General features: G+C 44.4%; 1 protein-coding gene across 2 annotated transcripts in view; it reads left to right on the top strand.

The window, feature by feature from the left end:
- Positions 1-23,373, top strand: part of TRIM71 (tripartite motif containing 71) — a 107,059-nt gene extending 83,686 nt beyond the window's left edge. For both annotated transcript variants that reach the window (XM_068108766.2, XM_068108769.2), the window contains exons 3-5: positions 11,225-11,359; positions 21,072-21,410; positions 22,122-23,373. In XM_068108766.2, coding sequence (XP_067964867.2) covers positions 11,225-11,359; positions 21,072-21,410; positions 22,122-23,246 — 1,599 coding nt within the window. In that variant the 3' untranslated portion in view covers positions 23,247-23,373. The remainder of the gene's footprint in view (positions 1-11,224; positions 11,360-21,071; positions 21,411-22,121) is intronic.
- Positions 23,374-23,821: the final 448 nt, after the last annotated feature.

Below are 23,821 nucleotides of genomic sequence, written 5' to 3'. Positions count from 1 at the left end.
AAAAGGTCAGTCCCACAAAATAGTTCAAATAATAACAAGTAGAGCTACATTCAAAGTACACTGCACCCATGCCAAATAAATAAATAACCTTTCCTCCAGCACACAATATTGCTGGGGCACTTTAGGTGTCCGGCGATGTTGCAGTGCAGCACATGGAGACGGAATTGGGAGGGAGCTGTGTACAATAAATTGATTGATTAATGGATTAATTGCGTAACTAAAATAAATAAATAATAATCGTAAAATAAAGAATTTCTAAATCAATTGGCTAGTAGCATACCTAAACCACCACTGCTTCATCCGAATCTGTAACTTCTTGAAAATCAATTAATTAAGTAATTAATCGAAAAATTAAACAACTCATCAATTAATTGATTAATCAATAAATCAAAAATAACCTTTACAGCCAAATCACTTGGTCACTGTCATGTTCAAATATCAGCTTCTGAGCTAAAAGGTGCCTGAGATATTGCCCAGATGAGAAAGAAAATAAATAATTACTTAATTAATCAATAATAATTAAGTAATTAATCTATTAAATTATTAACCAAAAAAATTAAAGAATACTGTTTTTGCCAAAGCACGTGCCCACTATTGTGCCGAAATTTTAGCTTCCTAGCTCAAAGGATGGCTGAGGTATAGCCCAGACAAACAAACAAACAACAAAGCAAACAAACAAGTACAGATACATTCAAAGTACACCACCCCCATGCCAAATAAATAAATAACATCCTCGAGCGCGGCATTGCCGGGGTGTCTTAGGCGCACGCCGTGCAGAACATAGAGACGGTACTGGGAGGGAGAGGTGTACAATAATTTGATTGATTAATTGCAGAAATCAAATCAATAAATAATTATCGTAAAATAATTTCTTAATCAATTGGCTAATAGCATACCTCAACCACCAGTGTTTCATCCGAAGCTCTAACTTTTTGAAAAATAATTAAATAAGTCATTAATCGAAAAAATGAAATAATTAATTGATGAATTGACTAATCAATAATTAATTAATTGATTAATTGATTAATCAAAAAATCAAAATATCCTTTATAGCCACATCACTTGGTCACTGTTTTGTCTGAATATCAGCTTCTTAGCTCAAAAGGTGTCTGAGATATTGCCCAGATAAGAAAGAAAATAGATAAGTGATTAATAACGAAAATAAATAAATAATAATCATAAAATAATTAAGTTATTAATGAATTGGCTAATGGAATACCTAAATCACCACCATTTCATGTGAATCTGTCACCTGCCACCTTTTTGAACCTCATCTGCCACCTTCAGTGCCCGGCGATGACATCATGCAGCGCGTGGAGATGGAATAGGAAAGGAGTGATGTACAACAATGAAACTAACAAAAAAATAAAACAAACAAAAATAATACAAATAAGAAACTGGAGTGAAAACTGAGTACTCCCTCCCGGCACACATCATCTCCGGGCCCCCTTTGGTGCCCGGCAATGACCTCATGCAGTGCCTGGAGATGGAATAGGAAAGGAGCGGTGTACAACCATAAAACAAACAAACAATAAAACAAACAAACAATAAAACAAACAAACAATAAAATAAACAAACAATAACACAAACAAACAATAAAACAAACAAGAAACCAGAGTGAAAACTGAGTACTCCCTTTTGGCGTGCGTCATTGCCGGGTCCCCCTTCAGTACCTGGTACTGGAGATGGAATAGGTAAGGAGCGGTGTAGAATGCACAAATCGGCTCGATAATATTCATGACCCTGGAAGTGGCAGCAGTGTAATGAGTGCAGGGAGGAATTAACAACTCAATTGTTCTGACTGAGGCTTGCTAACAACTGTAGTTGCTTGTACTCCAAATCGACTTATCTATAAATGAAGCAAAGAAAAATGAGAAAATTAGGCAATTATTCAACTTGTACTCTGCATCGATTTATATGCCGAAAAATACTGTCTTGTTCCTTGCGATTTAAAAACCGACCAAGGGAACAGATTAACCGAGCAAGCTTTAACTCCGAAGGCGTTCAGTTCAAATATGGCAGAGTTCATACATGCGGGGAGGGAGGAGGGTGAGGAGGATTGGGAGGAGGATGCTGAAGTACCTTACCTCACGGTTCCGACGGCAGCCCTCGAACCTGCAGGAAATTAAATCAAGCGAACGAAAACCAAATTCAATGTACAAAAAGAAACACGATTATTGAACGGAACCCGAGAACAAAGGACGCGCTGGTAATTAAATGTCCTAAATCGGGATCCCGCACACCTCACTTCAACAACAGCACAGGGGAAGGAATTAAATAAAAGAATCGTCGTGTTATGTTCTGTGGTGTGTCTTATCTGTGTCTGGCAGTTTCAGGGATCATCTGGCTCGAGCGCGTCGTCTGACGCAGCTCCGGTCGGCGGGAAGTAAGGCCTTGATGCGCCCCCGTTCACCAGGCCTCGGTAAAACCTCACGCGCCAAGCGAGCGAGCGGGCGTGCAACCCGCTTCACCAGCCGTGGAATGTCCTCCCGAATTTGGCACGAAGCTCCGATGCACCCAACGTTCGGGTCGCAAAGGAGAGAGTTGAGGTGAAAGAAAGCGTAAGTGAAGAGGGTCGGAGCAGAGGAATTGTGAGGGCAGGAGCGGACGAGGTACAGGCACTCAGGTCTCTTCAACGAGCAGGGACGAGAGAGAGAAAATGTTGGTCTCCTTCCCTTTTTATCAATCTCTCTTGACGTCATCTCTCTCTCTCTCTCTCTCTCTCTCTCTCTCTCTCTCTGCCAATCCCTGCCGGCCAACATTACAGGCTCAAGCCTCCACCAATGGCCGCATCACCTCTCTCTCATGCCATTCACCGGTGGCCAATCAGTATGCCGCTTTCTTTGCTCTTGCTTCACCAATCCCAGCGAGCTGCTTCTTGCTTTTGCCCTGTCCAATCACCAGTCCTCTCCCACTCCGTCAATCGGCGGCCCTTGTCCTGTGGTGTCTTCCTTCTACCAATCCTTCGAAAGGTGGGCGTGGCCTCAGCCTGCCTTGCACAATGTGTGTTGCTATGCCAGCTGGTGATGTGGCTGGCTACGGCCCCATCGGCGGTGCCCCGATCTGGCTTTCTGCCTGTTCTTCCTGTAAGTGTTATCGTCTTGTGGCGGAGGGGGATTTAATTAATGTGTGCACTGGTGGATCTAGCTAGGTGTCTATGGTGCAGTGCCAAAAGGGGACAACGGGCTAGAGACAGGGGGGATGACATACAAGGGAATTTTACCCATAATCTCTGAACTAATTAGCATTCCCCACCCCCTCGTAACAGGGACAAATATCCAACTTATCCGACATCCGGGCGACAGGTCCCTGACTTACTGTACATCGAGATGGTTCTTCTATCACGATCATCGGAGCACCTACCTATGCAGATCTACCTGGATCTAGATATTCCCCCCTAGCCCAAATTCATAACACAGCCCCCCCCCCCCCCTGGAACCGTAGCCCCCACGAGGTTCACTGCAGGCGCTACCATTCCAGTCTTAGCACTTACTGTCTCGCACCTAATTAACCTATGAAATAAATCAGGAGGGCTGTGGGAAGTGAGCCGAAGCTACCGACCTCTGCTCCTTAACATGCTAACCCCCTTAACCAACCATGCATTTCAAATATTTACAATCATTTTGATTTGTTGTTCCTGCGGAGGGAGGAAACAAACAACACGCAAAACTAACTTAACCACAAATTTAACCTTATTCAAAACTTCCAAAATTCAAAATCTCTGTTAAACATTTATACAAACCCCTTCCTACAGACCGCATCCCCCAGTGGATGCCACAAGACGCAACCTTACCTGCGGGGCCATCCCAATGCACCCCTAAATTTCCAAGGGCGGAACTAACCTGGTGTTACAGGTGAGTGACATGGCTCAGTGGATTTCGCCCCCACTCATTCAACACAAATCCCATAACCACGCATTCTCATTCCAAAAATCATTGTCCGCAGGTATGGATCAGGTCGCATTGCACAAAATCTATCTGTACATGGACGAACGGACCCCAATGTGGGGGATGTGCATTCACCTTTGTCTCTTCACCACTCCTACATTACCTCGCTGACATATCATACATTTTTGACACCAACTAGTGGCTACTCCACTAAACCCTGGAGCAAACCATGTGTTATGTACCTCAGCTATCATCCCCCTCTTGCACGTGTGGCCATATCCATGCGCCAACTGTGCAAGCCATGGAAGTAGTGCTGTGGGAGCCACTATTTTCCCTTCTGCATTTCGCCAAATGTTATCTGTCTCTGACTGTTGGAACCCTGCCTGAGCCCAAGACTGTCATTCTTTCTGCGCAGTTTGTTGTTGCAAGAGTCTAACATCTTCAACAGTGGGTGTCGACTCTTCTGCCACTACCCTGTTTGCCATCTGGTTAACAGTTGGTAGCAATGCCGCTTGTTTTGTGGCCTCATCCGCTCTTGCGTTTCCTTTCGAAACTTCATCTGTGTGTTTTGTATGTGCCACAGTGCAGTCATTCTTGTTATATTAGGATCAGGGCTAATGAAAGAGAACAGCAAAGGGCCATCAGACTGAGAATGTGGTGAAAGGGTATAACAGGTGCATAATAATGCACCTCGGATGAGAATGGGACAGGGCACTTCCAGGTGTAAGAAATTTCAAAGGTGACAATGGGAGAGAGATGTCTGTCTGTCTGCTTAAAATTGTGTGGTGTGTTAAAAATATTTTCTAAAATATGATTGTATGTCTTACAGTTTTTAGTGAAATGGATATTTGGTTTTGTTGTTGTCATTGGTGTTGTTGTTTCCTTTTGCATCTATATATCTTATGTGAACCCAACACTTCCCATGTTAAAGGAAGACTCCAGACCCCAAATTTTTTTTAAAGTTAAATGCTTCTACATAATCTTTGATCAGTACATAACAACATAATCTAAAAAAACAAATCAACCCGCGAAGTCGTTTCCTTTTAATCCAACCTTAAATGCGCCAATATAATAGACCATCGACGAAAACGCTTCTGCAAATCTTAGACCACGTGCCCATGCACAGTATGACGTCACACGAGGTGATGGGGAAGCCTGAAATACTTAACAAATGGTTTACAATACAATACAATACTGTGAAGTGTTTCTATTCTCGTTATATTGTCCTGCATATTGGATTCTAAATGGTTTATAGTTGTGTTTTGTATGGGTGCAGCAAAGTCTCGGAGCCTTTTGTGCGAACACTGCATGAATTCCCGAGTTGTTAGGCAACACAGGCTCGAATGCGAGTGTACTGTCACTGTGTGTCCCCAAAGACACTTGCAATGCATAGGCCTAGGCCTACACTAAATCGTAAATGACGTTTGTGTCATGTATAAAATGTGGGCTATCCCCACCCCCCACCCCTCCCGGGATGCGAGCATAATTGTTTATGTATCAACGTATTTTGGGGTCTAGCAGAACATGCCTGCCATAAATATAAATAAATTGGCCAAAATTCTACGTAACGCCGACGTACAGTGACGAGTGCATTTGTACACTACACTCAGTAGCTACAGCCTGCGTGTCTGTGGCTACGCCATGATACAGGCACAAGGCGATCGGGTTTTTACCGTTTTATCGATCAAACAAAGTCACTACTGCAATAACACTCGCTTGATATAAATATTCCTCACATATTTAAACGAAACTATCAACAAGTAGGCTAGCCCAACACGTACCAGTAATCTAAATCTGCGAGCCGTTCAGCATCATCTTCATCGTTTTCCACTTCGACCTCCATATTGGCCTCTGTATCTTCGTCGGCGTATTCCGGCTCAAACTGATATGGTTGAACACCAAATTCTCTCCGTTCTATATCAAAGTCTTCTACAATACTTTCCTCAGCCTCTGATACGTATTCATCGGCTGAAAGGTCCGACAGATCGGAGGAAATATCGAGCGATTCAGTCAGAAACTTCTTCTTCTGCCATGTCTGCCATGTTTATGCACTGTGTGCACCGCGATCAGCTGAGATCTGTACCTCGTGTGACGTCACAGTGACGTCACAAGGATTGCAGAACTAGCTTTTTTTTTTATCGTGCCTTTTAAAAAACGCATTTTACGACCAATTTAGCGTTGAATTTTTTTTCTTTAAAAAAAATTAAAATTACCTAATTCTAAAGATTTAAATAATTTAAAAAAAATTGGGTCTGGAGTCTTCTGTTAACATTTGCTTGGTTATGTCGTCAGAAAACGTGCGTGCAGACCTCATATGTGAGGAGGTGCATACAGACCTCATTTGTGAAGAGGTGCATACAGATCTCATGTGTGATGAGGTGCATACAGATCTCATGTGTGATGAGGTGCATACATATGTCATATTGCATCGAGATGTCATATGTGAAGAGGTGCACACAGACCTCATATGTGAATAGGTGTGCACAGTCCTCATGTGTAATGCGGTGCATACAGACCTCATGTGTGATGCGGTGCATACAGACCTCATGTGTGATGAGGCATACAGACCTCATGTGTGAAGAGGTGCATACAGACCTCATGTGTGAAAAGGTGTTTACAGACCTTATGTGTGATGTGGTGCATACAGAGCTCAGGCGTGAAGATGTGTACAGACCTCATGTGTGATGAACTGCATAGAGATGTCATATGTGAAGAGGTGCACACAGACCTCATATCTGAATAGGTGTGCACAGGCCTCATGTGTAATACGGTTCATACAGACCTCATATGTGATGCGGTGCATACAGACCTCATGTGTGATGAGGAGTACAGACTTCATGTGTGAAGAGGTGCACACAGACCTCATGTGTGAAGAGGTGTATACAGACCTCATGTGTGATGAGCTGCATACCGTTGTCATATTTGAAGAGGTGTGTACAGACCTGATATGTGAAGAGGTGCATACAGATGTGATGCAATGAGTTGTGTACAGACCTCATGTGTGATGAGGTGCATACAAACCTCATGTGTGATGAGGTACATACAGACCTCATGTGTGATGAGGTGCATATGTGCAAACACACAAGTGTGACCAGTTTATTGGCACCTGACAATGGCAGGCGCCACTGTGTAAGTGCAATTTGCTGGACAATGGCTACATGCCAGACCAGAGTAATGAATACCACCAGTATGGGTATGCGGACTTCACACTCACATGATGAATGGCTTAGATCATGCCAGACCAGAGTAATGAATACCACCAGTATGGGTATGCGGACTTCACACTCACATGATGAATCGCTTAGATCATGCTAGACCAGAGTAATGAATACCGCCAGTATGGGTATGCAGACATCACACTCGCATGATGAATGGCTTAGATCATGCCAGACCAGAGTAATGAATATCACCAGTATGGGTATGCGGACTTCACACTCACATGATGAATGGCTTAGATCATGCCAGACCAGAGTAATCAATACCGCCAGTATGGGTATGCGGACTTCACACTCACATGATGAATCGCTTAGGTCATGCCAGACCAGAGTAAGGAAGACCACCAGGTATGGGTATGCGGACTTCACACTCGCATGATGAATGGCTTAGATCATGCCAGACCAGAGTAATGAATACCACCAGTATGGGTATGTGGACTTCACACTCGCATGATGAATGGCTTAGATCATGCCAGACCAGAGTAATGAATACCGCCAGTATGGGTATGCGGACTTCACACTCGCATGATGAATGGCTTAAATCATGCCAGACCAGTCATGAATACCACCAGTATGGGTATGCGGACTTCACACTCGCATGATGAATCGCTTAGATCATGCCAGACCAGAGTAATGAATACCGCCAGTATGGGTATGCAGACTTCACACTCGCATGATGAATCGCTTAGATCAGGCGTCTATCGTAAAAGTCTGTCTTGTTGCAAACACATGGCCACCAAACACAATGAAGCATCCTCATCAAAGAAAAACGATTGTGATTTCTCTTATGATCCAAAGGCCCCCAAAATCACCCATTACAAATCATTGGAATAATGGACACACATTCCAGGTATTAAGGCCTCAAGTCTCGGCACTGATTATGCACTCTGCAGTTATCACACTCTACAGTTATCGCACTCTACAGTTATCGCACTCTGCGGTTATCACACTCTACAGTTATCGCACTCTGCGGTTATCGCACTCTACCGTTATCACGCTCTGTGGTTATCACACTCTGTGGTTATCGCACTCTGCAGTTATCACACTCTACAGTTATCGTACTCTGCGGTTATCGCACTCTACCGTTATCATGCTCTGTGGTTATCCGCCGCTACCGTTATCACACTCTGTGGTTATGACACTTTGGTTATCACACTCTGTGGTTATCACACTCTGTGGTTATCACACTCTGTGGTTATCGCACTCTGCAGTTATCACACTCTGTGGTTATCACTGTCTGTGGTTATCACACTCTGTGGTTAGCCCTCTCTGCAGTTATCACACTCTATGGTTATCACACTCTGCAGTTATCACACTTTGTGGTTATTGCACTCTGCGGTTATCGTACTCTGTGGTTATGACACTTTGGTTATCACACTCTGTGGTTACCGCACTCTGCGGTTATCACACTCTGTGGTTATCGCACTCTGCAGTTATCGTTCCAGTGACTTCAGTTGTCTACTTCGAGAAAAACCAAGTCTTCCTACCTGAGATGAAGGTTGTCTCAGTTTATACAAGTGGTGTTTAAATTTTCTCCATACCATGTTAAACATGTTTGTGCATAATTATCACTGATAATTCAAACAGTGCCACAGGTAACAGAAGTGACGTGAATGAATGAAGTTGATCGTGAAGGTTACATATGGGGAGTAATAAGGCAAGGGCTTCTATTGGAACGTGTGGTGTTAGAACACCTGGCATGGTGGGTGAGAGGCAGGTGACAAGGGGTCAGACAGATAAGTGATAATAAAGAGCAAGACGAAAATGGAGCCGTTAAAAGCCCGTAAGGCCACCGAACTGCTAGCAATGAGTGAGGTGACAATGACAGAGGGCGAAGGACAACAGGAGCACAAAGGTGGCAACATGGGAAGCGGGAATAACAGCCCTTAAGCGAGAACCAGACTCATTTGCACTTTGCTGAAGGCCTTGTACACTGCAATAAACTGAGGAAGGCCGACGAAGGACGAGACCCTCCAGAGAATTATATGGCGGTTTACGCTTACGTTCAAGGTCTGGATCTCGACAACACAAGGAAGCGCCATGTTGGAGACCAGGACCTTACTTTTTAGTGACAAACATATTAGCTGAGACTTTGTATGAAAGTCTGAATACATATATAACATACACACATACATACATACACACATACACGCACATATACATACATACATACACATACACATGCATACACATACACACACATACATACATACACACACTCATACACATACATACACACATACATACACATGCATACACATACATACACACACATACATACATACACGCACATATACATACACACATACATACACATGCATACACATACATACATACACACACACATACATACACACATACACGCACATAAACAGACACACATACATACACATACACATGCATACACATACATACACATACATAGACACACATACACATACATACACATGCATACTGTTACGTGCTCCTCCCCAAACCCCGGTCACGGTGTACCTCCGAGCCCCGAAAGGAGTCACGGCAGAAAGATGTGTTATAATGTGTGTCAATGACCAATGGTGAAACCACACCAACCAATTGTTACCAAAAAACAAGTATTGTATTAATGTCACACAAGAATAACAGCACAAGTACAATATACTTTCAATTGCACAACCAAAATACCATATAACTCCTATGATGGTACCATCAGTTTCTTACTTAACTCAATAACTCACTGTGCTCCAAGTGAGTGAAAAGAACATACCCCAAAGTCTCTGTCCCGGCACCAAGCCAAAGTCGATCCACGCTCCGGTGATCGCAAGAAAAAGGTCGTATCGAGACCAGAATCCAGGTCGGCTGACAGTCAACGCTGCCAAAGAGGCGCAAAGGTGCACCCAAAAGGCGACTGGGAAATCACACCTTCGGATATGAACGTTCAACGGCTCCCAAACGGAGAACCGCAAATTCCCACTCGAAATCCACGTTACACACGCAAACCAGGCTAATGGCTGGGCGTGGTGAAATGGCTGGAGCGAGGTGAAAAGGCTGGAGCGATGCGAAATGGCGGGAGCGAGGCGAAATGGCGGGCGGGTCCGCAATGGAGGCGTACCTGCTCTCCAACAACGATTCTCTTCGGAATCAACTGCAAAACCCGTCACGCAGGTTTATCTGTCACAGCGATCACAACTCTGTCACAGGAATCCCTTTCCTGAGAAAACCAAAGTTCGCTCGTGACCCACGTTCGCCAGCGTCTCTTCGAGACCTCAAAGCAGCTCGGCTTTTCTTCCCGACCTCTCTTGCTCCGCTTTTCCCTTCCTCCTCTTCCGGTTTCTCTCGATCCGGTTTCCGGTTTCTTTTAAAACACTAATTTTTCACCTTTTGAAAACAGTTATCTCCATTTCACTTAAACAATAACAATATTAGTACATGGAACCAAAAATGCTTACAGTGGATGAAAACCACAATGATGGAAGTGACGAATCCGTAACAATACACATACATACACACATACATACACATGCATACACATACATGCACACACACATACATACATACATACACATACATACACACACTCATACACATACATGCACATACATACACACACATACACATACATACACACACTCATACACATGCTTACACATACATACACATACATACACATACATACACATACATACACACACTCATACACATACATACACATACATACACACTCATACACATGCATACACATACATACACATATATACACATACATACACATATATACACATATATACACATACATACACACTCATACACACACATACACATACATACACACACTCATACACATACATACACATACATACACACACTCATACACATACATACACACATACATACATACACACACACACATTATGTAATTCCTGCCCTAACCTGCAATGCCCCCTGCTGGCTACTAATATATAGGGTAGAGTGTGTATTATAAACAGAATATTATCTTGTGTATCCATGTGTAATTTCTCACTGGCCATAGGCATATCTACTAATTACGTATGCACTTTTATTTTACTACTTTCATGAAACCATATTTTTTTAATCCCAATACCCACACCTTCTCTACTCCAAATCCTACTTTTAACGGTATTGCAGTTGGGATTGGAGACGGCACAATCAATGATGGAGCAAGTTGAGACCAAGTCCCAGCTCGTGCGTGCAGAAGTCAAAGCAGTGATGGCCATTCATCGACAGGCATTGGATGAGCGAGAGGGTGAACTTTTGCGGAAGGTGAATCAAATTTTTTCTTTCTTAATTTTATCTCTTATTTTCTTGCATTTGCCATTCAATTCTGACATGGATTTTTACATGCCTCCTCTTCTTCCTGCACATTATCACACTTTGTTGCACACTGCTCATTTATTGCTGTAGTTTTTTTTAACACACTGCTTCTTCTTTGTTCGTATGCACCAATGGGCTGCGGGGTAGCATCATTGGCAGAGAGTGCGGCTGTGCTGCTGATGCAATGCCCCCTCCTGGTTAGGGCAGGAATTATTGTTCAATTGATGCAATGCCCCCTGCTGGTTAGGGCAGGAATTATTGTTCAATTGATGCAATTCCCCCTGTTGGTTAGGGCAGGAATTATTGTTCAATTGATGCAATGCGCCCTGCTGGTTAGGACAGGAATTAGTGTTCAATTGATGCAATGCCCCCTGCTGGTTAGGACAGGAATTATTGTTCAATTGATGCAATGCCCCCTGCTGGTTAGGGCAGGAATTATTGTTCAATTGATGCAATTCCCCCTGTTGGTTAGGGCAGGAATTATTGTTCAATTGATGCAATGCGCCCTGCTGGTTAGGACAGGAATTAGTGTTCAATTGATGCAATGCCCCCTGCTGGTTAGGGTAGGAATTATTGTTCAATTGATGCAATGCCCCCTGTTGGTTAGGGCAGGAATTATTGTTCAATTGATGCAATGCCCCCTGCTGGTTAGGGTAGGAATTATTGTTCAATTGATGCAATGCCCCCTGTTGGTTAGGGCAGGAATTATTGTTCAATTGATGCAATTCCCCCTGTTGGTTAGGGCAGGAATTATTGTTCAGTTGATGCAATGCGCCCTGCTGGTTAGGGCAGGAATTATTGTTCAATTGATGCAATGCCCCCTGTTGGTTAGGGCAGGAATTATTGTTCAATTGATGCAATTCCCCCTGTTGGTTAGGGCAGGAATTATTGTTCAATTGATGCAATGCGCCCTGCTGGTTAGGACAGGAATTAGTGTTCAATTGATGCAATGCCCCCTGCTGGTTAGGGCAGGAATTATTGTTCAATTGATGCAATGCCCCCTGTTGGTTAGGGCAGGAATTATTGTTCAATTGATGCAATTCCCCCTGTTGGTTAGGGCAGGAATTATTGTTCAATTGATGCAATGCACCCTGCTGGTTAGGACAGGAATTAGTGTTCAATTGATGCAATGCCCCCTGCTGGTTAGGGTAGGAATTATTGTTCAATTGATGCAATGCCCCCTGTTGGTTAGGGCAGGAATTATTGTTCAATTGATGCAATGCCCCCTGTTGGTTAGGGCAGGAATTATTGTTAAATTGATGCAATTCCCCCTGTTGGTTAGGGCAGGAATTATTGTTTAATTGATGCAATGCCCCCTCCTGGTTCGGGCAGGAATTATTGTTTAATTGATGCAATGCCCCCTCCTGGTTCGGGCAGGAATTAATATTCAATTGATGCAATGCCCCCTCCTGGTTCGGACAGGAATTAGTGTTCAATTGATGCAATGCCCCCTCCTGGTTCGGGCAGGAATTATTGTTCAATTGATGCAATGCCCCCTCCTGGTTCGGGCAGGAATTAGTGTTCAATTGATGCAATGCCCCCTCCTGGTTAGGGCAGGAATTATTGTTCAATTGATGCAATTCCCCCTCCTGGTTCGGGCAGGAATTAGTGTTCAATTGATGCAATGCCCCCTCCTGGTTAGGGCAGGAATTATTGTTCAATTGATGCAATGCCCCCTCCTGGTTAGGACAGGAATTATTGTTCAAATGATGCAATGCCCCCTCCTGGTTAGGACAGGAATTATTGTTCAATTGATGCAATGCCCCCTCCTGGTTAGGGCAGAAATTATTGTTCAATTGATGCAATGCCCCCTCCTGGTTAGGGCAGAAATTATTGTTCAATTGATGCAATGCCCCCTCCTGGTTAGGGCAGAAATTATTGTTCAATTGATGCAATGCCCCCTCCTGGTTAGGACAGGAATTATTGTTCAATTGATGCAATGCCCCCTCCTGGTTAGGGCAGGAATTATTGTTCAATTGATGCAATGCCCCCTCCTGGTTAAGACAGGAATTATTGTTCAATTGATGCAATGCCCCCTCCTGGTTAAGACAGGAATTATTGTTCAATTGATGCAATGCCCCCTGCTGGTTAGGGCAGGAATTATTGTTCAATTGATGCAATGTCTCCTCCTGGTTAGGGCAGGAATTATTGTTCAATTGATGCAATGCCCCCTCCTGGTTAAGACAGGAATTATTGTTCCATTGATGCAATGCCCCCTGCTGGTTAGGGCAGGAATTATTGTTCAATTGATGCAATGCCCCCTCCTGGTTGGGGCAGGAATTATTGTTCAATTGATGCAATGCCCCCTCCTGGTTCGGGCAGGAATTATTGTTCAATTGATGCAATGCCCCCTGCTGGTTAGGACAGGAATTATTGTTCAATTGATGCAATGCCCCCTCCTGGTTAGGACAGGAATTATTGTTCAATTGATGCAATGCCCCCTGCTGGTTCGGACAGGAATTATTGTTCAATTTATGCAATGTCCCCTCCTGGTTAGGACAGGAATTATTGTTCAATTGATGCAATGCCCCCTGCTGGTTAGGGCAGGAATTATTGTTCAATTGATGCAATGCCCCCTCCTGGTTAGGGCAGGAATTATTGTTCAATTGATGCAATGCCCCCCTCCTAGTTAAGACAGGAATTATTGTTCAATTGATGCAATGCCCCCTCCTGGTTAGGGCAGGAATTATTGTTCAATTGATGCAATGCCCCCCTCCTGGTTAAGACAGGAATTATTGTTCAATTGATGCAATGCCCCCTCCTGGTTAGGGCAGGAATTATTGTTCAATTGATGCAATGCCCCCCTCCTCGTTAGGGCAGGAATTATTGTTCAATTGATGCAATGCCCCCCTCCTGGTTAAGACAGGAATTATTGTTCAATTGATGCAATGCCCCCTCCTGGTTAGGGCAGGAATTATTGTTCAATTGATGCAATGCCCCCCTCCTCGTTAGGGCAGGAATTATTGTTCAATTGATGCAATGCCCCCCTCCTGGTTAAGACAGGAATTATTGTTCAATTGATGCAATGCCCCCTCCTGGTTAAGACAGGAATTATTGTTCAATTGATGCAATGCCCCCTCCTGGTTAAGACAGGAATTATTGTTCAATTGATGCAATGCCCCCTCCTGGTTAAGACAGGAATTATTGTTCAATTGATGCAATGCCCCCTCCTGGTTAGGGCAGGAATTATTGTTCAATTGATGCAATGCCCCCTCCTGGTTAGGGCAGGAATTATTGTTCAATTGATGCAATTCCCCCTGCTGGTTTGGGCAGGAATTATTGTTCAATTGATGCAATGCCCCCTGCTGGTTAGGGCAGGAATTATTGTTCAATTGATGCAATTCCCCCTGCTGGTTAGGACAGGAATTATTGTTCAATTGATGCAATTCCCCCTGTTGGTTTGGGCAGGAATTATTGTTCAATTGATGCAATGCCCCCTGCTGGTTAGGGCAGGAATTATTGTTCAGAGGGCCGGCGATAGCTCACCTACTCTTCGCGAAGGACACCGTAGGATCTTTAATACTCACCAACTAATGCCGGCACACACTGTAGAATCGCTCTGCCTGTGGAACACTGGGGGACGGATTATGGCTGGTTCGGGATTCAATGCCAATGGCCAGTGAGAAATTATGCATGTCAGGCATCAATGTGTGTGCCATCCCTCAGGTGGACGTTAGACTGAAAGTCCGATCTCCTAGAATTGGTGGGTGGATGTTAAAGATCCCATGGCGTGCATCACGAGAAGTAGGCGAGTTATCTCCGGTACCACTACCTTGAACAAATGACTGGTTTAACCTACAGGGAGCATTTTATTATTGGCACAGCCACGCTGCCAATGAAGATTTGCAAACCAGCAGCCACGTGCTGCATGTGCGGAAGAAAAATATAAAATATATCATGTTCTACTTTACCTTCCATTAAAGGTTTTTTTGTGTGTACAAAATGTCTGCTCATGGAATAGCGAGGAAACAGGAGTGGCAACGTACTGACACTGGGGAGCCGGTTTATGCAACAATCAAGTGAATGAGGATAGAGGAGGGGAGGTGGACCAGCAAGGAAGAGTGTTGGGTTATCCCGGTTTAAGTGTGTTGGGAAAGATCACGGATTGGGATGGGGGGTCACATTCCATGTGGTGATAGTGTGATTGAATAGCAGAAGGAAAACAGCTCTACCAGCGGGAGACAAGATTAACCAAAGAGTGGATATGGATCACACGACAAGATTTTGAGATTTTAATGAGGAGGGGAAATTTCCTTTAAAACAATCAACTGTGCTGAACAAAAGAGAAAGAAATTGTTAAAAGAAAATAGAGGCAATACTCCTGGGAACTCACCTGGTAGAATAAAGCAATATACTACACCGACTGAAGGTATTTTAAACCAATTTCAATGGTAGCTCGAAGACAGGACAACATCTAGAATCATACTAACAAAATCATCAGACTTAAACAAACAAAAACAAGACATAATAAACAAACAAACAATAAAACAATTTTGGGGGGCAACCTCCAACCCCCATAGACCCTTCAGACCACAATTTTTCTAATACCATGAATAATCTTTGGTACATCATGGGTGATGAAGGTTGTGGTCAAGTTTCATTGGAATTGCATTCAAACTCTTGGTCTCACTATCGGCCATTATCTTTCTTGGGCAAACCATATGTGAAAGTTGGATTCCAAAGCCAGCCGTCTACTGGACGTCCTCCGTCATACAAAGTCCTCCTTGGCACACCTAAAAACTTCTATCCACCTAGAAGGCCTTCATCCGCAGCTTAATGGAGTACTGCTCTCCCCTCTGGGCTGGTGTTCCTGCCTCAAACCTTGCTCAGCTTGACCCAGTGTAAACCAAGGCCTTCAAGATTACTGGAGTCTCCCGCACTGATTCTGAATCTATGAGCCAATGACTTTCCCATCACAAATGGGATGGTGGTCTCTCTGGCCTTGCACCCTCTACTCTTTCCATGTTTTGTCCCCTTCCTCCCCCCCAGCCCCCTCACCCCTAGCCCCCTCCTCCAGGTTTCTGCTGGGCACACGTGGTCCACAAATCAACCCCTTTCTGGTGAAACTCCCAAAATGCAAAATCACTGCTCACCATATCATTTGATCTGCGATCGGAAAGGAAGTCCGCAAGCCATGCATGGAGATTTCCATGGATTATTTGCCCAAGTCTTCCTCGATTTTGTCCTTCGGCTGTTGGTGTGCCCCCACCCCCTTACTTTACTGTTCATTTTGTCCTGTTACATCCTCATTACATTAGTGTTCTAGCTCTTCCACGAGCTTTGGCTCTATATCCTTACTATAATTCACGGACCGATGTGTGTTTGTGAGTGATTTTGTCGTGCTACTCCATCTACAATTCAAGCCCGATTACATCCAGACTTGCTACATAGGATCAGCATGACCACAATTAGTGTATAGGGGTGTTCTTATCTTTGTCGGTACTCTTGGGAGGGTTGGAGGAAGAAGAGATGCAAATTCTTTATGTAAATGTGTATCGTGTAGCGCCGCCTCCAGGTGGGAGAGGGTATTACAAGTCCCACCCTTTACAGCACAGCACTCCTGTACCCACATTTTACGTTGCAGTGAGGGGTTTTGAATTATCAGCAGTAGGCCTGTTTTTTTTTTCCTGCACGTAAACCGTAAATTTTATTTTCTGGAGCGATTGAGGGAGCTGTCAGTTGCCTATACACCGCCCAAATAAAGGTATGTGTTAGAAGAACGTGTTGCATGCTCAGAACAAGATCGCCCATACTCTGCTCGTACAAAGAAGTGAAGCACATGAAAAGTGTACCTTTTATGACAAGTAGTTGTTGTTGTTGTTGCTACTGTCTTGGTGGCTGTAGTTGTTATTGTTTGTGTGTTTCTTCAATGTACTACTGTATATTTTCTATTGCTTTCAGAAGTTTTAATATTTATATAAGTTTTTTGTGCTTCTTCCGTGTCTGTCATGTCCTTTATTCTAAAGGGTTCCTACTGTTGTACCGTTGGAACCTCTACATCAAAGCTCACCGTCCTGCTTCTTCTTCTTCCATTCCGGAAAGACAGGCTTTTAAAACGGGTATCTTTATGTTTAAACTTGTGGTGTTCACCGACAATACAAGTAATGAGAGACGACGACATGAGGCCCGAGGCACAATCATGCAACGTGCTTTATTTATAGTGGGCCTGAACACACACGTCACCCACCAGGTGGTGCTCAAGCATCTACATACAGTAATCTACATAATCTAAATACAGCACACTTCCTCCCCCTTTAAATGGCTGGAATTAACAATCATAATCCTCCAAATGCTGAGGAGACTTTCTGAGGCGTACAGGTCGAACAGGGCAACTCGGAGACACAGAAAGATTCTTCCGGATTTGGAAGGGGTGACATACTAGAAGAACCCATCACATTTTGAGCATCATGTGCACCAGGTATTTTCTCTGGGCAGATTTTGGTCAGAACTAACTCAGGCACGCACCCAGGACCAACTGGCCTCGCCGGTGTTGGAATGTCCAGAAACCTGATGTGGTGGTACAGCAAGTTCAGAATTGATACAAACTGATGGCCGTGCCAAAACACGATTAGGAAGTTGGTGAACGTGCCGTTTCCACACTTTTCCATCATCAGTTTCAACCATGTAGTTAGCTGGTGCTGGTTTTGGACATGACATGGCGCAGACACGGACACCGACCTACCAGGTCTCAACAAATCCATTCTAGATCTCAGTGAACGCCCATTCAAACACATAGCGGGTGTATCCCGAGGTGTTGGGTGACCCGCATTCCGATAATGGAGCAAAAACACATCAAAAATTGTTTGCAGAGACGACCCCTTTCCTCTACACAAGTCACGTTTTAACAACTGAACGAACGACTCAACCTCGCCGTTCATTGCTGGTCCCGATTCGGTGTGGTCCCGATTCGAGATGCCTGACTCCATTTTGAACCATTAAGTCATTGAAAACACCAGAAACACGAACAGCACTCGGTACGGAGTATACCCTCCGCCAGGCTGAACAGTTTATGTTTTGTATCCCACTGATAGGCCGGATCTGCATCAACACCTGAACCAAAATCAAATTGGCTTGTTGTCACCGAACCAACTCATCCACCAAGTTTTGTCACAAGTCAGCCATAACGTTTTGAAATATCATGCTGCATATCGTTTTTGGCCATATCGATCAATGGAGGAGAATCACTTTACAAAGTTTAAAAATCCCGTATCCAGTTCCAAATTCGGATCTTCACCAAAATCAAATCGATTCATCTTTGTCACACACCAAACCTGTCCAACAAGTTTCGTCCGTATCCGTCCATAACTTTTTGAGATATCTTGTTCACAAATAAACGGACAAACAAACGGACAGACAGACAGGGGTGAAACATAACCTCTGCCCGCCTTTGGTGTTGGAGGTAATAAATAATCTTACTATAATTCACCAAATGTCCGTCTGTCCGTTCAAGGTACCCCAAAAACGGCTGAACCGATCGCAACGATATTTTGGGTGGGTAATCCTGGGACCCCCTGGAAAAAATAGGCTATATTGTTTTTCCAATTTTTCAAAGTTTTCCAATTTTCCAAACACGATGGAATAATATTTACCGACATGAACAGTGATGTGGCTTTTGTTGAAATTATACGCACCAGGAGAGAGTCGATCGACTCCTGACGAACTCTTCCTATATAAACGTGCGGCTCCGAAGTAACATGGCAACGTGTGCAAAGCGACTGAGAAACAGGTGTAGCGGCCGCTTCCGTGTTACAGATTCGGCGCGCACTCTTCACACATAAACGTGCGACTGAGAAAGACGTGTAGCAGCCGCTTCCGTTTTGCAGAATTCAATCTTTTTTCAAATGTACTTCAAATGAATTTCAAAGAATTAATGTACTGTTTAGATTTTGATGATTTGCGTGTGATATGATTCAACAGATGTTTATATGACTCGTTTAAAATGAAAAAAGCCTTCAATTTCTGATATTTTGCCTTTTCATTTGGGCTTCCCAATTGAAGCCCCGCCCATATGGCAGGTACCGTTGCTAGTGTATCTATCTATAATTCCACTAATCTCTGTGTGTATGTTTGTTTGTACGTTTGTTTGTTTGTATGTCTGTGACCGCTGTTTCTCGACAACTACCGGTCCGATATACTTGAAACTTGCCAGGTATATTGCTGGGGACCCGAGGATGTGCCTTTTCAAGGTTTCATATTAATCGGACAATTACTTACCGAGCTATGTCCAAAAAACGATTCAACCAATCAGAGAGCAGCGAGCTATCGCGTGTGCCGAACGTGGCGGACACACTCTGCCTCGGATGGCACATTTGAGAGCGTATTCATTTATTTCACGTTTGCAAACTATGTTGCCGTTAAACTAATTATAAAACTAATTAAAACTAATTTGCGATTCATCGTAACTGCGATATACGACCTTCCGGACAGTGAGGACTGCACTTCCGGCATCCAATCACAGAACGCGTTATTGCGTAGGCATGGCCGATGTGAGAGCGAGCTGATGCTGAGCCCAGCGCGTGCGCCATTACGGTACGTAATTCGATTTCTTCCGGAGAAAATAATAATTTCTCGATTTCTTATGCGCATTATTTCTCCCAATTCAGTCAGAGCGAAGGGCGGAAGCGAAGAGCGTTGTTTTTTTTGTTTACGGGCGTACGGGCGGGGTAGAGCGTACGGGTAGCGTTTTTTTTTTTTTTTGGCACATTTGAGAGCGTATTCATTTATTTCACGTTGGCAAACTATGTTGCCGCTATGTTGGCATTAAACTATGTTTTACAACTAATTAAAACTAATTTGCGATTCTTTCGCTTTCCTGCGCATTTGTGCACGCTATGGCGATTTCTTTACCAAACTCCGCTAGCCGTTAGCTTTGGACCAAACCATTTCATGTAAATAGAGGGGGGGGATTGTCACCGTACTCGCAAGCCGTTAGCTTTGGACCAAACCATTGCATGTAAATAGAGGGGGGGGGGGGGGATATACTTTTAGATATATATATAGTACGGGCATGCCCTAGTATAATACAATACTCCCAACACAAGCCATTAAACTCCTGCAAATCACGTTGAAATATTGTTGTGTGTGCATCTTAATTGTGCGTGTGTGATATGATTAGGTAAATGAGCAACATGTACCGACAACGATGTGATTTTTCTTCATTTAGATTTTTTTTAAAGCACCATGAGATTTTGTAATTTTAAGAAGTTGTTGGTTTTTTTGGTGGTTTTTTGGGGGTTTTTTGTGTACAAGATCGAGGCTCGTGTAAGAGCTAACATCAATCACAAAAAAAACAAATGGACACATAAGACGAAATAAAGGGAGCAGGAGACAAGATGGGGAGAGAGCAGGAAGTACACAAGTACAACATTTGAGAGTAGGGACATCGGGAGATCTGTGAGAGGGAGAGGGCTTGGGGGGGAGGAGGCGTGGGAAGGTGGGTGGTGGTGGGAGAGGTAATAAACACATGGACACTGCTAGGAATTCCAGGAAAGAAGTCGGAATTTCAAAAAAGTGGATCTGGGGTGAATTAACAGGGGTAAAAAAGATCAAGGTTTTGGATGATTTTGATTGTACATTCCAATTTTAAGTCGTAAAGTCTTGTCTCTCTTTTGTCCACCTCTTTCTCCATCATCTCTCTCTTTCTCCCTCTCATTTAATGCAGGTTGAGAAAGTTCGGCAGGTCAAGGTGCAGAGCCTGCAGCGGCAGTTAGAGGAGCTACGGCAATGCCTGACACACCTCGAGATCGCCATGGAAAGTGCTCGCGCAGCTCTGGAATGTGGCTCCGACGGTGAAACCGTCGCGGAAGCTCGTTCTCAACTCGCAAGCCACCTGCGCGAGCTAGCTTGCCTCGGAGGCATCCTCCAGCCACAAGAAGACGATAGGCTTTCCTTCTTGCCACCCGATACCACTCTGTATGCATCCATCAGGACTTTTGGGGCCGTGCACAGCGGTGCTTGCCCAGAGCTCTCAGAACTTGCAGGCGACACCCCTGTTAAAGTGGTAAGTGGTTAAAATGACAACCAGGTGATGAGCATCTTTAGGTGTTCTTATATAATTTGAAATGTTAACTTGCTTCAGCAGATGCTTTATGAATATTAAATATATGGGGAGAGGTCATGGTTACCATTTTGCCTACCGAATATCAAATACGTCGATTACCACATGCATGGAAAATGTATCTTCTTTTCTACCTTTTGACTTGGACCAAGGCATGCCTTTAAACATATCTTGAAACAACATGGCAACACCATTGTATTTTAAGAAAAGCCTGGGCCTAAAGGAATGCACATCCACCTCTGAGCTGACTAGCCTGGGTTCAATTCCCAAACCACCTAAAATCTACCATCCTGGTGTTTCGCAGGCATGGCGAGGCATCGATGTGTGTACCGTCCCTTGGATGGATGTTAAAACAGACTTCCCATCTGACAGAATTAATTAGTGGACGTTATAGATCCTACGGTGACATTCGTGAAGAATAGACGAGTTATCGCCGACACCCTGAACAAATTACAAATTCCTGCTCGAACCTACTGAGCCGAATGTTTGGCAAAGTTTGGCAAAGCTTTGGGCAAAAACTTTCTCTGGCCAACCCCATGAGGTGACAATAATTGTGGCCATTAAAGACTCATCATTTTACAAGTTATAGAAATGAGTTAGGTTTGCTAGAAATTGCAGGTGGTTATTTTATCCTGCTGTTTTTTTTGTGACCAGGTGAAGGGTCGTGTTGCAACGGTGATGCTGGTGACAAGGGACCATGCCGGTGAGGTTCGGTCAGTAGGAGGTGATCCTGTGCATGCCCTGCTTGTGGAGCCAGACGGTGCATCTGTGCAGGCTGACGTTAGAGACCGCCAAGATGGAAGCTACACCGTGAGCTTCTGGCCAGCAAGCGAGGGTGAGCACTCTCTGTCAGTGACGATATTTGAGCGCCATGTTGATGGTAGTCCCTGCCGGGTGCTGGTCCGCCCAGGCCGCAGCTACTCCAGCCTCACCAAGGCTTTGCGCAGCTTTGGTGGTCCAGGCTCAGCAGATGGGCAACTCTGCCGTCCCTGGGGCATTTGCATCGACTCAGAAGGTCGCGTCATCGTTGCGGATCGGAGCAATGATCGAATACAGGTGTTCAGTCCTTCTGGTAGTTTCCTTTTCAAATTTGGTGCACATGGTGCTGCGCCAGGCTTGTTCGACCGACCAGCCGGTGTCGCCTGGGACGCAGGACGTGGCGGTCGAATTGTGGTGGCCGATAAGGACAACCATCGTGTGCAGGTGTTTAGTGGAGACGGACGCTTCCTGTCTGCATTCGGTGAGCGTGGCAGTGACAGCGGTCAGTTCTGTTATCCTTGGGATGTGGCAGTTGGTGGCAGTGCAGGCGTCATTGCCGTCTCTGACACACGCAACCACCGCGTGCAGCTATTTTCAGCCGATGGATCCTTCCTCAACAAATACGGATTTGAGGGTGCTTTCTGGAAACACTTCGACTCTCCACGAGGTGTTGCTTTTGATGCAGACAGCCGACTTCTCGTAACCGATTTTAACAACCATCGTTTGCTCGTCGTACGGCCTGACTGCCGTGCAGCTCGCTTCCTCGGTGCTCCGGGCCACGGGCCCGGACAGTTTTTGCGGCCTCAAGGTGTGGCGGTGGATGCGGAGGGTCGCATTGCCGTGGCCGATTCGCGAAACCATCGGGTGCAGATCTTCGAGCCCGATGGGACCTTCTTGGGGCAGTTTGGTGGTCCAGGAAGTGGGGCAGGTCAGATGGATCGCCCTTCTGGAATTGCAATCACTTCTGATGGCCTGATCGTTGTCGTAGACTTTGGTAACAACCGTGTGGTCATATTCTGAGCTTATGACCAAGGCTAGCGGTCCATTGCCTTTTTCATTTTCCACTTCTTCATGCTCAATTTAACCGCAAAGCGAGCTTCAGTCCGTAGTTCAAAACAAGGCCATTTCAATATTCTGAAGTTTAAAACTGAGGAGATGCATTCCGGTGTTGAAATTGAAGTTTATTCTTTCCTTTCCAATTGTCTTGTTCACGTTCGTATTCTCTTTTTCACTTTTTTTTTTAAAGCAGCGTACCTGAAACTTGAGATCAACACTGATTTGAGAGCAACGGAGCAACGTAATAGCTCTTTTGTTCCGACGGAGGGTGAAGCCCTAAACGTCAGCACCTTTACGACGGATAACTCTCACCATTTTATTCCAATGTTATAGCTGCTTCTGACAGTGAATTTCCGGAGTACAACCGTACTTTTTCCAATGTGCCGCCCTTTGTTTCAGAGCAGCAAAAACAAACAACTACAAATACGTCACGACCGAGCTAACCACGGCTGCTTCCTACATGTTGTCTCTTTTTGAGAAGTTGCTTTGTGAACGTCGCTCCCAGTCAGGTTTGGATGTTGCACACCAGCTAGTGTTGC

Source organism: Myxine glutinosa, chromosome 2 (genome assembly GCF_964187855.1).
Source record: "Myxine glutinosa chromosome 2, kmMyxGlut1.1, whole genome shotgun sequence".
NCBI lineage: Eukaryota > Metazoa > Chordata > Myxini > Myxiniformes > Myxinidae > Myxine > Myxine glutinosa.
Note: the sequence above shows the minus strand (reverse complement) of the source record. Positions and strands in the feature narration are given on the sequence as shown.